General features: G+C 39.4%; 1 protein-coding gene across 50 annotated transcripts in view; it reads left to right on the top strand.

Moving 5' to 3' along the window:
• trdn (triadin) overlaps positions 1–16,163 on the top strand; it is a 471,335-nt gene that overhangs the window by 272,065 nt on the left and 183,107 nt on the right. For 49 of the 50 annotated variants that reach the window (XM_067984607.1, XM_067984633.1, XM_067984632.1 and 46 more), the window contains 4 exons: positions 210–236; positions 2,368–2,418; positions 11,370–11,381; positions 13,695–13,739. In XM_067984607.1, coding sequence (XP_067840708.1) covers positions 210–236; positions 2,368–2,418; positions 11,370–11,381; positions 13,695–13,739 — 135 coding nt within the window. The remainder of the gene's footprint in view (positions 1–209; positions 237–2,367; positions 2,419–11,369; positions 11,382–13,694; positions 13,740–16,163) is intronic. The other variant, XM_067984620.1, reaches the window with a different exon arrangement.

Consider the following 16,163-nt stretch of genomic DNA (forward strand, 5'->3'; position numbering starts at 1 on the left):
CCTTTGAGAGCACCTGAGGACATGATAAGGTAAAAAGTTATTTCTTTTAGTGCTGGTATGTTAAAGAGAAAATAATGCTCATTAAGTTTAGAAATTATAAATAATAATGAATCCCAATTTCTTGAAATGTTTTTTGTGAATAAATAAGAGAAAACAAAAATTTCACTGTACAAATAGAATTTCCTAACACAGATTTTTAATCTTTTCAGTTGAACCATCCAAAGGCAAAGAAAGAAGTAAGTGGTTCTTTGCTGACTGTCAAATGAATCAAAAAATTATATCTGTTCATACAGCTTCAAGTCTGTCTTATTCAGTTACAATTAGCTGATACATCCTTGGGCCCAACAGTGTCCCATGGCATGTGTCAGGCACGGGAAGCCTGCAGAGGCAGGATTTCTAGCAAGATGCAGGGACACCTGTTCACAGCTCAAATCCGCTTGCATCTAGTTAATGCAGTGAGCTGGAGTGGGTTGAACTTCTGCCACCACCCATTCTGAATTGCAGAATGGGCATGTAATTGGGAAATGAATTTCAATATGGATAGGTGTGAGGTAGTACATTTTGGTAGGAATAATAAGGAGGCCAAATACTCCTTGGAAAATAAGAGTCTAAATGGGGTAGAGGAGCAGAACGATTTAGGGATACAGATACACAAACCACTAAAAGTAGCGATGCAGGTAAAGAAGACCATTAAAAAAGCAAATCGAGCACTGGGGTTCATTTCTAGTGGAATAGAATTGAAAAGCAGAGAAGTTATGCTAAACTTATACAGAACCTTGGTTAGACCGCACTTGGAGTACTGCAAACAGTTTTAGTCTCCGCACTATAAAAAGGATATAGAGGCACTGGAGAAGGTGCAGAAAAGATTTACTAGGATGATGCCAGAAATGAGAAGTTACACCTATCAGGAAAGATTGAATAGGCTGGGGCTCTTTTCTCTAGAAAAGAGAAGACTGAGTGGTGACCTGATAGAGGTCTTTAAGATTATGAAAGGGTTTGATAGGGTAGACGTAGAGAAGATGTTTCTACTTGCGGGGGAGACCAGAACTAGGGACCATAAGTCAAAAGGCTTTGTCAAAGAGGTAGCAGTGTCTTAAAGGAAGTGAGCGAGGTAGAGAGGCAAAGAGGTTTGGGAAGGGAGTTCATGAGCTCCAGGGAGGGACACTGGAATGAACCTGGCATACAAAGCCTTTGAGTGACTGAAGTGGAGCCCACCTGGGGTCCAGTCCTAAATTTTGGCCTGGACTCTGCAACCGCCCCCCGCAATCAGAAATCTGGCAGTCTAAGTAATACCAGTAATTACAGCTTTCATGTAAACTGACGTCATTATACAATTTCATCTTGGCTTGGGCAATTAAAATTCATTAAAATTATCACTGTCCTAAAGATAAGTTCCGTGATTTGGCACTGCATTGGAGCCAGGAAAAGCATCCCTGCACCTCCCGGCACCACATGCAGGTATGTAATTTAAAAAAAACTTATTTATTTTTGGCGGCTGCATGTGGACGATGTTTTCCTGAATGCAGCTGGCCTGGCGCAGGCCGTGTTCAGGGCAGCCCAATTTTACAAAGGGGTCCTCATACAGGCATCAGGCCCTCTATTTTCATATGCAAAGTGCCTAACACCTGTTTCAGCTGGGCCCTTTTTCTGCCTTTACCAATATGGCGGGTGGTACAATTCCAGTGTGTAATGAGCACGCGAACTCCGCCCACCATATAGAATGGATAGGTGCCCTTTTGTACTTGAAAAACAGGCGTGATGCTATCAAATTTCTAGGCTTATGTATTTTCAACTTAGTCTCACCTCTAGTGGGTGCCTGTTTGTTCACTTGAATCAGCCAGTAATTTTTGTTCTGTACTAAAATATTAGTGTTTGTGATAGTGTGTTACTTGAATGAAAACAGTGAAAGTCAGCTGCTGGCACTATGCACATTTAATTCATCAAAGTTTACAGAATCCTTTAGGACCAGGATCCAGCCATACCAAAAATATATACTGGATACAGATCTGACACGATTACTAAAGCAGGGAATTCACCAAAAGGTTGCACTAGCTTTATACAGTTCTGTATCTGCATAATTTATTACGCCATTAGCAGCACTAGCCAACAGTAACAGTCTCCAATACATATAGGTCCCAGAGCCTTTAGATATAACTTTGTGGTCTAGATATGTGTTTCTGTAGATTCTTATTGCACAAATTAGTAATTATGTTTATTTTCTTAAATATACTTTAAAGATTTCTCAGGCCCAAGCTCCCTGTGAAAGTTATTGGTGTCAAAGCAAAAGGGTTATTAATATTTCTCAAATAAATATGTATTGTATTAATGCATATTTTGGATAACTACATCATTCATTTTATTTGGTAGAGATTGAAAAAGCAAAGCAGAGAAAGGCTACAATCAAGCCAAAGGAGAAAGGTAATAAAGTTTGCTGTGCAGCTGTGGAAATGCATTTCTAAACTTCAAGTTGATCGTTATTAGAGATAAAGAAAGGATTAAATTTATACAGCACCTCATCACTTTTCTGAGAAACATCTCTAAGTGCTTCACATGAAGTGCAGTCACTGTTGTTATGTCAGCAAATGCAGCAGCCAATTTGCACACAGCAAGATCCCACAAACAGCAATGAATTGAATGACAATGAATCGGTTTTTTGTTGGTGTTGGTTGAGGGAAGAATGTTGGCCAGGATGCCATGAGAACTCTATGCTCTTCTTCAAAAAGTGTCACAGGACCTGTTACACCCACCTGATCCGGCAGATGGGGCCTTGATTAATATCTCATCTAAAGACTTGCACCTCTGACAATGTAGCACTCCTCAACAATGTACTGGAGTGTTACGTCTTCAATGGAACAGGATATCGGGCAGGGTGTAAAACAGACGGCCCAAGCGATACCATCCGCCTTGCGCCACCATTCAAGATGAATTTCTACCCCATGGAATGATAATAAATAACATATTACAGCTTCTGAGAGCAATCTTTGAGTTCACTGGTAATGAAATGATATGACATAATTTTATAATGGTGCCTGGCAACACCTACATTAGTGCTAATGGGGACCTTACGAGATTCACCCACATGCTTTGAAATTGTGAGGTGTTCAAACTATGTGCCAGAGTAAAGCAAGGGCACTCTCAACTTGGATAAATGTTTCCCAGCGGCATCTATTGTTTTCATAAATCAAACCAGCGCATAAAGAGGTACCATGAAAACCTGAAATCACACCACGGTTGAGTGCACACATTCAAGGCACCTCTTCATTCACTGAAAATGCCCTGTGAGGACTGGAGCACCTAATCCTGATTGGTTCGGCCATGCTAAAATGATTTATAATGTCATAAATAACTAAGTCATTCACTTTTTTTTAACAGCACTCTTAACATACCTTTACCATTGACCCTCACAAGCTGTTTTATCTTCCTGTTACGCTATGAATTACACAAATATGTGCTGCCAAGGATCTGAGCTGTTCTCATAAGCAATTTCAACTAAAGTTCACTCTTCTGAAGAAAACTTGCTGCTATGAAGCTGTGTTGTAACTAAACTCATTTAAATTTACATTTTACCACTTCTGCTTGGTGCAGTCACTTGATACCTAGATTCATATTTCCAAAAATATTAATAACAAATTAGTTTGCACATTTAAGACATCTGAACAGCCCAGATGTGTGTTTCTAAGATTACGTTTTGCAGCTTTAAACTGCGTGTGTGCTATTTTATTCAATAATTTCCACATATTTGATTTCTGTCTTTGATTAGTTTTCTCTCCAACGTTGACTAGATTGGGTAGAATTTCCAAGTCCTCACTTATGATGAGATACCTAGCCCAGCACGAATTGGAAAATCATGGACATGCTAACTATGATTTTCCAAACCACACTTGCAGTGGCCCAGCTACCTCGCCCTGAGTGAGGACTCAGAAAATCTATCCTGATAAGTTTAAATGAAAGGAGTACAAAGGTTGAATGAACTTCTACCTTGATTAATTTTATTTTGTTATGTATTTTTAATTTATTTTATAAGTGACACTATGCAGCAAAAGACAAATTTAGTAATAAAAAGTGAGTAAGCTTTTTTGTTTCATCAGCCTTTTTCTATATGTTGAGAAAGTTATTTTCTGGACCAAGGATTATACATCATGGGCTATAAATACGGCCCAAACCTAATTTAAAGGTTATTTGCTGGATTAATGCTTCTGGCTGCTGATGCATTTGTGCCTGTTTGCGGACGTCTCCTATACTTGAATACTAGGACGAGGGGACATAGCCTAAAAATTAGAGCCAGGACTTGCAGGAGTGAAGTTAGGAAACACTTCTACATGCAAAGGGTGGTAGAAGTTTGGAAATCTCTTCTGCAAACGGCAGTTGATGCTAGCTCAATTGTGAATTTTAAATCTGAGATTGATAGATTTTTGTTAACCAAAGGTATTAAGGGATATGGAATTAGGTCACAGATCAACCATGATCTCACTGAATGGCAGAACAGGCTCGAGGGGTTAAATGCCACTGCCACTTGTTGCCTCCTGTTGTGCACCACCTTCTCCTGCAAGAAAACGGGACTTATGTCAGTGAGTGTCCTGTAGGATGTTTGGGTGATGTGCCTGTCATGGTTGAATAGCTGCTAGTGTGTGTGACCTGTGAGTTGTGGGTGTGCAGCTTACAACAAGCATCTGATTGGAAGAGTTGAGTACTGATTGAAAGAGTTTGTTGGTATGTGGGTGATGGGGTTTGTAGTGTGTGGAGCAGTGGATGCGGCTAGTGATGCAGTTGGTCAGACACTTGACAGTTGACCTCACTCACCTTGACCGCTCATGTCAAAGCATTGAACTGCCTCTTGCCCCCCCTGTGGATATAGGAAGCCCCTCCTTCCACGTCTTGCACCAAGGCCTCTACTGCATCAGCAGAGAACCTTGGTACACGCTCTCTCGCAGGCCTGGTACAAACTCAGATCGGCAGATTGGTGAAGTCTGGCGTGCAGATTGGAGGATGTGGGATTTAGTAGTGCGCAACCTTTATTCAATGTTTTAACATAACTCAACGATTTGTAAACATAGGGATGGGACCTGCATCTGTGTTTTACGTGTGCGAGGTCTGATCTCCGTTCAGACTCCGTGCGGACCTGTGTCTTATATTTTGCAAATAAGGGGTGCAGGCTGCCTTTAAGAGATGCAAGCTGCCTTTAAGATATGTGAGCCACTCACGCGATATCAGGGCCCCCCTCCTGGAGAGAAGCCATTCAACAGCGCAGCCACGCCTGGCTGCTCACCAGAATCAGGTAAATGACCAGGCAGCACGAATCTCACGTTGCAATGTAGGAAACATGGCAGCTAATTTGCGCAAAGCAAGGTCCCACAAACAGCAATGACCAAATAATCTGTTTTTTTGTGATGTTGGTTGGAGAATAAATATTGGCCAGGACACCGGGGAGAACGCCCTTGCTCTTCTTCGAAATAGTGCCATGGGATCTTTTACGTTCACCTGAGAGGGCAGACGGGGCCCCGGTTTAACGCTTATCCGAAAGACAGCACCTCCGACAGTGCAGCACTCCCTCAGTACTGCACTGTAGTGTCAGCCTAGATTATGTGCTCAAGTCTCTCGAGTGGGAGGCCAAACTAGGTAAGGATGGCAGATTTCCTTTCCAAAAGGACATTAATGAATCAATTGGGTTTTTATAGCAATCCAGCAGCTTCATGGTTACGTTTTACTGATACCAGCTTGTTAGTTCCAGATTTTTTTTAACTAAATTCAAATTCTCAAGCTGCCATAGCAGGATTTGATCTCATGTTCTCTGGATAATGAGTCTAGGCTGCTGGATTATGAGTCCACAACCATTGTACTACCGCACACTTTCAGGATGGGAAAGGGAGCAAGTAGCAAAGGTTGCTGAACTGATGGTGTGTATTTTGGTGACCGTTAGCAGATATTTCTGATGCTGTTGTAACCAAAGGGTTGTTAATTCTTCAACAATAACTTTCGCTTGATTCTGACCTGACTGGTTATTAAACAACAAGTTTTAATAGATTGACTCACAACAGTTTTGTAGTATAATACAACTGTCTTCAGATTACATTAAATGACAAGCGATCAATACAAGCTGGTTTGCCCGCAAACTCAAATGAACTTCCGACTGTCCTCTCGAGAGCTCTAACTTTTGGGTGGGCGCATGCTCTATCTTTATACTATTTGGCTGCTATGTTCTGTATATAAGCATCTCCGGCCTTCTAGTCATAAGTCCTCCCATCATGCTGATGCCACGTTAGCAACTCAAGATAAGCTGTTTTACATAACGTAACTAATTACCTCAACCCTCATCTCTGTTTACAAGCTGTTATGTTCCTCTGAGGAATGTGTGGCCTTTCTTATCTGAGTACAGCCCCCCTATTCGGCTTTGCATGACCCACCAACGTCGGTTTCATAGCAACCACATCTCTTGTTTTGGTGTAAACTACCTTCTGGCATTAATAGAATCTAGATATGGGCCATCTCTTGACCTTTGGGTGTTTGATAGTTCTGACGTTTCAGCATTCTATGTCTTTTATAAACTGTCTTGTTCACACACATCAAGACACGACTTCTCCGCCCCCTTTAACATCCGTCCTCTTGCTAAGATGCTTGGTAGCTTTATGTGAGCTATGCGAGATGGGATATTTGACCATGCTTGGTTATAAACCATATTCTTACAGTGACAAAGAAATCCATGAGCTCCTCACACTGTTAGAGGTGAGGAGGAAGCGGGCAAGGGAGAGGGGTTTAAAGAGGCAGTTAGTAGAAAAGAAGAGGAACCTGGATACCTTTGCCCTCTGAATGACCCTAGAGTAGTGGGCAGTTTTGGCAAAGGAGAGTGACATCTGGTAAAGCTTGAAGTGGTTGGACCAGATCTAGCAAAGTTTGTGGGATGAATGCAGAAGAGGGGTTGAAAGACAGTAGGAAGAGGTGGGTGGTGGGGGATATAAGGAAGTGGTCAGAGATGCCCTTATTGTTGTTGACATTGTTTTGTGACATTTACAAATAATAAACTATGGCACATATCATGCAGCTAAAACCCACAGGGTAAGCATTAGCCACTTTAAAATGCAGATGAATGTGCAAACCAAAAAGTTTTTTGGTGCATTGGTGTAAAAATTTTTCTGAACAGATTTCAACATTACATTGCATGTTTGCAGGCCGTAACAACCTATATGAAAACAAGAGCTTTACAATGGATTTTAAGGTATAATTTTCCAGAAATATCCCTACTTCAATTAATAGTTTAGTACAGAAGTATATTTGTCCCTCTGCTGTCAAATTTAAGGTACCTCAAGCGCTTATAAAAAAATTAACACTATATAAATGCAGGAAGGAAACAACTAATGATGCTGAAAGTCATTTGCAAGATATTGACATCATGTCACTTGTGGTTAACCCCAAAGTGTTAAGTAGCTTGGAGCATACCCATATGTTGCTCTGCCTCATTAAGCTTGTAATGTTACCCAGAGATGATTGACGTGATATACTGCTTAAAATGACAGGGCCTCCATTCAGAAGATCCTCTTTATGTCAGTATTCCCAAACTTGCGGACAACTTATTTCCATATTCAAGCAGTTCTTCAAAAGAGTGAATAGATTGTTCAGTCTGTCTCCTTGATGCATTATTGATTTTGCTAGCTCATGATTTATGGCTTCATCAAGGGAACTTGTTAGTGGACTGAATCTATATAGAATCATACTTTCATATAATCACCTAGCATCTCAGAGGGGATAGAGGTTCTTGTAAGTTATTAAGACAATCAAGTTAGGAATTACCTTGGATTTCATTCTTGGCAACTTGCATGTCCACGTCGTGATGGTCCAGTGAATACATATCCATTCCAGTTTATACCCATTACTTCTAAAGGAAGTCATTGTTGATGAACCTCAAATCATTTGATCTCAAACAGAAAAAAGTAAGAAACCAATGGAAGATTCAACAACTTTATTAGAGGTTTAACGAGGACCCTTGTGAGTTATTGATCTCCAGTATCCTTACATAATATTAATGTTTAAATAAAAGTATGTGGAATTATCCTGCTTGTGCTAATGTTAGCAATAATTTAGCACTTATTGCAGCATTATTTTGACACTAACTCAATTTTTGGGATAATTATTGAATGTTATGCAGTTTATCTATCATAGGCACAATGCATTGTTGCAGAATGGGTGATTTCATAATTAGCCAATCTTAAGAAATGCCCTTAACTGAAATAGGCCAAATCAACAATTTTGCATAATTTTTGAAAGCCAGGTAGCACAGCTTCAGCTTTACCCCCAAAAATACCCATTGGAAAATCTGACACCTCATAAATCAGCTTTCCAACCTGCTTCTGCTGCCAGCAAGAACTTCTGCTGCTAGTGGGTCTTCGTGAAATTGGAGCAGTGTTCCACACAGTATTTTTAAAGAATGACACTAGTGCATTCTGGAAGTTGTAGTCCATTATCAGGTTGTGTCTTTATTCACAGATGAAATGTATGCTGCTTGCATATTAACTGAACACTAGATGCCCCCCCAAATATACTGCAATTGGGTAGAAATTGCTCAGAGCTGTGAACCAACACTGCTTGCCACTCCATAGATTTATACTAACCCACAAACTTACTTGTCTTTACTTCGGGCACTTCCTGGAATAGGAAGAGGAGAAGAGCCCAGCGTCAGTTCAGGCGAAGCTAGCACCCAGGGAGAAGCGAGAGGATTGAGCTCTTCTCTCGACCAATCAGATCACAGCATTTTTGACAGCTGCCTCTGCCAGCTTGGAACGCTAAACCAGGAAGTGAAAGGTACAACGTTTTAAACCAATGTAAAAACAGTTATAGAAGCGAAAAAAAGAGAGGGTGAGAAATTATCGAATTAAATAAAAGAGACAGAAGGGAAAAGTAAAAAAAAAAAAATTTTTTAATTACATTTTTCTTTTAATGACCAAAAACTATTAAAATAAGGAGTAATGAAACTCCATATTTTTAAAAGTTAATTTTTAATTGCTTGGCAGTCATTAAGACTTACCGTGCTGTTAAAACTAAGTTTATACCCGTATTTTTTAAGTGTACCTGTTTGGTGGCATAATTTGTTACTTTCCAGCTGGGCAGATAAGCAAGTTGGCGCTTTTTCAGTGATTCCTCTGATTGCAGTGTGCGATGGCCCTTTAATTTGAAGCTGTCATATTGCCGGTGAACCACTAGGAGCAAGTTCTGGATTTTCACATTTCATTGCGCATGTGCAAATGTCGGAACTTGCTCCTCCATTTCGCCACTAACACCAGAGAGCACTGTTGAGCTCTCCATTATTGCCCAAGCGATTTCTGCCCCATGATCTCCTCTTGTGTTCCTTTGTTATTCTTTGACAGAATACTCTAGAAGGTCTGGAAATAAAAGCAGCTGATTATTACCACACCAAATATGAGTGTTTATTCAGACATAACAGTGGTGACCAGGATAACAGATAGTGTATTGTTAAAATTGAATATTTGATATTTTTGTTACTTAGGTAGTGGTCTCCATGTTACTGAATTTCTTTTTATCATGTTGGCATCAGGGGAGGCAAAGAGATGATGAAAATGTATCTCAGTTTATGGCAGAACTGAGCAAACTGTTTGCAACATGTTGGCCCAGATTTTGCTGTCAAAATAACGGTGAGGCTAATGGCACTCGCTGTTATTTATGCGCAAATGGTACATCAACTTCAGGCGAGGGGCAGATGCACAATTAAACTCAAATATCCATAAGTTGTTGGTCCAAGTTGCACTGTTCCACCATTAGTTTCGCGAAAACGGCATCTCACTCTCTACCTCACCATTGAAATGCGTTGAATGACATGACATTGCTGTATTTGTGCAGTAGATATGAACTAAACTCACCACAGAAAGTTAATCCTTGTCCATTGCAGTCTATGTAGTCTTTTAATGATGTGGTAAGTGTTAATTACTGCCAATCAATGTTTCAGGCACTGAAAATTAACTATTACAAGTGTGGAGTCTCATTCCTTCTGATTTTGAATTTTTCGGGGAGATTTTAAAAATGTCAGATTTTAAATTTTGTTTTCTTACTTTTTCTTTTTGTTTCTTTTCTCTTTCTCTCTTAATCCAATCTTTCTTTCCCTCTCTTTCTGTACCTGATTTGACATTGAATTCACCCATTCTAATTTACATTTCCTTCTCAGTCCTTCCGCTGGTTATTTCACAATCCTTCAATCTGACTGGTTAAGTAAATACACAGTTGCTTGCCCTGTTCACTCAGGTCCCAGCTGCCTGGTTTTCCTCACTGTGATGTTATCAGCTCGCACTTCCAGCTACTTCTGCGCAAAAAAAAATAAAAACCTAAACGTGCAAGGGCAAGTCTAACTAATGGCAGATGCCGTTAGGCTCCCTGCTACAGCAAATTATGGTCCTTTCTTTTGGTGGGTTTCTCGATGGTAAGAGTCACAGTTTGAAAGAAACATCAATACAGGGGAAACTCACGTCAGCTAGAGTTCTGGAAATAGCACTTGGGATGGAGACTGCTGCCAGACATGCCACAGGCTCCAACAGCTCCAGAATGAACAGTCACTCAAACATGTTGAAGGTGTGGTAAAAATAATCATCAGCCAGACCCGTGTTTCTGTGAGAAGGTTAAATATCATGACTGCGCGGAATCGGACCATTTAGCTAAGTGTTGCCAGAAGCCAGTAGGTGCTACTAGCTTGGAGAAAAATAGAAGAAAAGAAGGCCCCTAAGGCCTATCATAGTGCTGTGAGGAATCGATAGAAGAAAAGACAAAATTACAGGGTCTACTGTGTCGATTCTGATGGGGAACCTGAGGAAGAAACCGAACCACAAGGTGAGAAGGATGAAGAAGAGACGTGTTTTCCTGTATATTTCATAACAGGAATGGGGCAAAGCCAAGAGATGCGGCTGGACAGTTAAAGAGGCAGAAGGACCCGAAGACCGAAGGAGCTGTAGCCTTGTAGGCTTTGGCAGAGATCAAGGCCTATACAAGTGAAATGAATGGATGGGAAATCATGGGGGCTTTCACATGAATTTCTGATATGTGCTCCTGGAGTGCTGAAGATATAAATTTACCCATAAAATCAATGGACCTGAATTATGGGGTTGAACCACAAAACATAACTGCCTTTTGTGTAAGAAAAACACCAGGATGCCACTATTAGTGTATATCACTCAAATATGTGTAGAAATATAATATATAAAATAATATAATAGAGATGGTTTGTAAACAGGAATAACAAAAATGTTTTAAACCAGCTATGATTACTTATTTTTTGCTCGTGTGTTGAACTGAATAGAAGCAGATTTGTCAACTAACTGTAACATTAATGCCAGTATCCTCACTGACTATGCTTCTTCTTGTGTTCTTTCTTTTTAAAGCCAAACCAGAAAGTAAGTATGCCCAATTGTGCTCTGCCTTCCATTGACACTATTTACATGGAGTTGTGTGTGGTGTGATGATAAATTCACTGCTGACTGATCAGTCTTTTTTTTCTTGTTTTAATCTTTCGCTTGCAGGATTTTGTAATGCAATGGCAATGCTGATTTATTTCTAGAGAAATTGGCTGTTTCTGTACATTGTGTTAAGTCAAGCAAACTGGTTGTTAAACTAATTGGCAGACTTTTTGTGACAGGAATTAGTCACTACATTTGTGCCTTTAAGTGCACAAGCAAGGAAGATTTCCTCTGTGGCCTATTTGTAGCAAAATTATTTATAAAGAATGTGTTTACGATTCTTACCCCAAGATGTAGGGAAATTCTAGATAATAGGTTATTTGGAGATTTGTTGACAAATGTAGATAATTAAATCCATTGACAAAAAACTAATTGATAAGATATCAGCTATATGTAAGCAGGCTGGAACAATGACATTTTATACAAGTAGAATTGATCTTCTTGATTGAAAAACTAAAATTATTGCCTTCATGTAAATAGTATATAGCATGTGCATTTTTTAATAAATTCAAACAACCTTATTATAGGCTCACGTTTCATAGTTGAAGTTGCAACATCTACATAGAACTGGAGCACGCTACACAGTCCCTGTATTCTTTGTCTCATTCACAGTCTTTTTATAGTGTATTGTATGATTACATATATCTCAACATTAATGGTGAATAATTCAAGTTGGCCTTATGTTAAATGAGAATATATTAATAATACAGAAGCAACTTATTGTTCATCAAAGACTAGCAATCTCATAGAATGGGTTCTGGCCATCACTCATTCATATATTGTGTTAGTTATGTTGACCAAACAGTGACCTATCTCAAAGTGATTGATGAATAATCTAATCCCATTTGATGAAAATAATAGAGCAGCCTCTCAAATCACCATGCTGCTAAACTGTAATCTGGTGATCAGTTATAAGTATGGTTTCAGGGAAGAGCTTCACTAATATGCATCTGCCTTTCAATTGTTTAAATATATTGGACTTTTTTTCTGCATTGTATGCAATATCTGAACTCTTAGTCATTTTTCAAGACTCTGAGCTGATTTTCTCTATTGAGTTTTGAATTTCATAAAATTCAGGTTTTCATATTACATACCAGATAATCAGTTTTTGAGAAACACCAGCCCCTTCCCCAGAGCATGAATAGGCCGATACTAAAAATGATAGAACTGTAAAAGTAAACGGACTCCTATAGTGAAAAGTGTCCTTATGATCACCTTGATCCAATAGCCATCTCCAATCCATTTTTCTCAGAATCAGCAGCTTTCTGATGTAATTAAATGGGATCTCCTGCCATATTAAGGAGCTATCTGTGAAAGTGGCCACAGGCATTGGCAGAAAAGGATAGAATAAGCTGGTGATTATTAGTAAATAAGGACTAAGCTTGGAGTGAGCAGCAACACACAGTCACAATCTTTTTTGATTTGACATTGTAGTTGAGTTTAGGCTACGTAGTTTCAGCACTGTTCACATGGATTAAATCTGCACAGACATTTATACCTTGTTTAAATTTAGAGATTATTGGCATGTCAGTAAAAAATATGGCTGCTGCCAGCCTTCCTAGCTTTCACTCACAATTGTGCCTCTGCCTAAATGGTTTAAACAGTGCCTTGGTTTGGGCTTAAAATAGTAATGGAAAAACAGTGGGCTTATTTTTAAATCAATATGTCTGCATTGCGTGTGCAACATGGGGCCTGGGTGCAGTATATTTGCAGAAATTAAAAACAAGAAAAAGGATAGATAATGCAATGGGTTACCACATTGATCTCTGGGATAATGTTTAAATCCAACCTCAATTTATTGGCTGCAAAGACCCTATGTGAAATGAGTTTTGATAATCTTACCCCGTTCCTTGTGGTATGGGTGAACAGCAAAGAACTTTCCATTTTGGCATCAAATTGCAATCTCACTAAAGCACCCAGAATTACTGATTTATGGGGAAAGACTACAGAATCTTGGACTTCTGTTAATATAGTTTGTTGCATGGCAGAGTTTTATTAGTTAAATCTATATAAAATACTGCATGTCTTCAACAATTTTACATATGTCATATGATGCTGTATCTGTTTAAACTGGGTCAGACTTAGCATCAAGCAGTATAATTATTCATAAGCTTTTTGTGGATTATTATATGTAAGGTCTGTACATAGATGTTGAACAAAATGTAATTCTTTGAATAGATTATCGTGCACGTATACGCTGAAATAATTTTCAATTTATCAAACATTACCCCTTTCATTATTGTCAAACAGAGCCAAAAGTTGTAAAAGAGAAAAAGTCACATCTCGCACGACCAGGTATGATGATTGGTCAAAGCGAAGAGCTTGACCATGTGTGGCATTTGAAAAGAAAATGTTGTGCTCATCAAGATGAAGAATGTCAGTACAGGAGAATAGAACACTTTCACTTTTTTTAACCAGCTTCAGTATCAAGAACTCCTGGTGAAAATTTCCACCTTCAGCGCTCTTGGCCCCAAGCTTTGCACATCAGGAGCACACATTTGGAATTTGGACAGAGGACCTCATGATTGTCAGTATAGTTAAGATCCATTTGAATTAGATTGCTAGCTAATACCTATGCACACTGAATTAGAGGCAGTTTTGTGTAGTAGACCTACCCTATTAAGAACTGGATTCAGGCTGCTCAAATTAATTTCATGGAGGATCATTATAGCTGAGAGAGACAATAATTTCATCTTAGTGGTCTGGCCTGGGCTTAGACCAAGGTCCCAGAGGTGAAAGCACAGTGTGCTAACCCACTATACCACCCAAATCTTGCTGTATTTGGCATTTATGATGATCCTATAAAGCAGCAAAACTTGTATTATCCATTTTACCAGCACAGACTTGAATAAAGTACCATCTGGGTAGCATTAGTCCTTCCATTCCTGCATTATTTCCTAAAATAACTCAAAAGAGAGAATAATTTTTCTGCTTTTATTTTAATTTCAGTGTTTCACCAAAGGATAAATGAGAATTATAATGCCTGCCTTCGTACAAAGTCACAATGATAAATACCAGATTGTATTCAGAGCCAGCTTTGTTTCAAAGTCCTGCTGCCGGAATACGTTCATGTGCAGTGGTTAATTTAAAACTTGAGCAAAACTCATTAGTGTGTACAGAATGCTAATTTTATTAATGATACTCTTTAAACATAAGAAACTACAAATGAAATGTGACCTGTTCTCACAGTTTATTTCCAGTCCCTCCCAGAGGAGAATGTGTAGTTCAATAGAATTGAGGAATTAAAGAAACCAGAACACAACCCTCTTGAATTGTAAACTAGCACTTAATCAGAAATGGTAAATTCAGGAAAAAATGGGATTATTAGATGATCAATCAAGATTGATCCCTCAAGGTTTAAAGAAACCATAAGGCCCTCAATAAAGCATAACTCTTGGGAGCCAAATATATGTGTTATGATTAAGGAAAAGCTGCCCAAAATCACAAAGAAATGCCGGGGAAATTATAAATTCATGGGTAACTGGAAAGAGATATTTTTCTTGCACTTCCACTTAGTTTTTCCCTCATCATCATTTCAATTTTAACCACCGGCATGTTTTAAAGTGTTGGTGTTTCGTTCTCTTTCAGTTCGCTTAAGAATGAAGGAAGTTTCCCTCTGGTTATTGTAACAGCTGCTGTTATAGTTAGCATAGGAACACAGTAAAGGATTAGGCCATTCAGCCCCTCGAGACCGTACCACCATTTAATTAGATCATGGCTGACCTGTACCTCAACTCCATTTACCCGCCTTTGCCCCGTATTCCTTGATATCCTTACCGAACGTTTGGTTAACAGGCACTTTAATTCAGACTGTAGTTTGAAACAGTGTTAGTGTACTGAGTGATTGGTGACTGTATGAGCAGCTAGTATGGTAACTAGATGGATATTTGATTCACTTGTTAGGCAGGCTGAAAAATGCAGTACACCAACACTTTGGTATTCTTTAGTGCTGGTGAAGGGAGAAATCAGGGATTTGTGCTGGGAGGCGAATTTCATAGTGTTTGTTGAGGAACGTTGCACCGCAACAAATCACTTTTCTGGTTATAATTTGACAATGATGAATAATGTGCATATATCAGTGTTCATGTAAGTGATAGTATTGGCACAAGTTGAAAATGAATGGTAAATCAATTCTTGAAGTGTTAAGGAATGGTATTACAGCTATAAAGGGTGTATTTAACATCAGAAAATGAGATGGCAGAAACAATATGAGTAGAAATTAGTAGGAAGTGGGACAAAATAATGGGAAGACAGCCGGGGTGTAGGGGTGGGGGGGGGTAGATTTTCTTGTGGGGAACCCAGAAGTGAAATGAGCACGTCAGAATCTGCAATCACAACTCAATTGAAGGCAATTAATTTTACTTCCAGGTTTCATGTCTCCAAGCTGCGCAGCGGGTGTACTGAGCACCCGCGTGACGCGATCTGAGGTCCACTTTTTAAAGGGTTAATGCAAAAATGGATTTTGGAGGGGAAAGGAGGAAGTGAATGTATGGATTCCAGGAGACCAAAAGCAGCACCCAGGTTTAATGATGATTCACTTGAAGTATTGCTGGGTGCAGTGAGAACCAGGAGGGAGGTAATTTACCCAAGTGATGGGAGGAAGAAACCTGGTTCTGTCACCAAGAAGGTGTGGCTGGAGGTGACAGAAGAGGTGAGCAGCAGGAGCACGGTGCCCAGGTCTTGGCAGCAGTGCAGGAAGCGGTTTAATGACCTAACCAG

This window comes from Heptranchias perlo, chromosome 5, assembly GCF_035084215.1.
Source record: "Heptranchias perlo isolate sHepPer1 chromosome 5, sHepPer1.hap1, whole genome shotgun sequence".
Classification (NCBI taxonomy): domain Eukaryota; kingdom Metazoa; phylum Chordata; class Chondrichthyes; order Hexanchiformes; family Hexanchidae; genus Heptranchias; species Heptranchias perlo.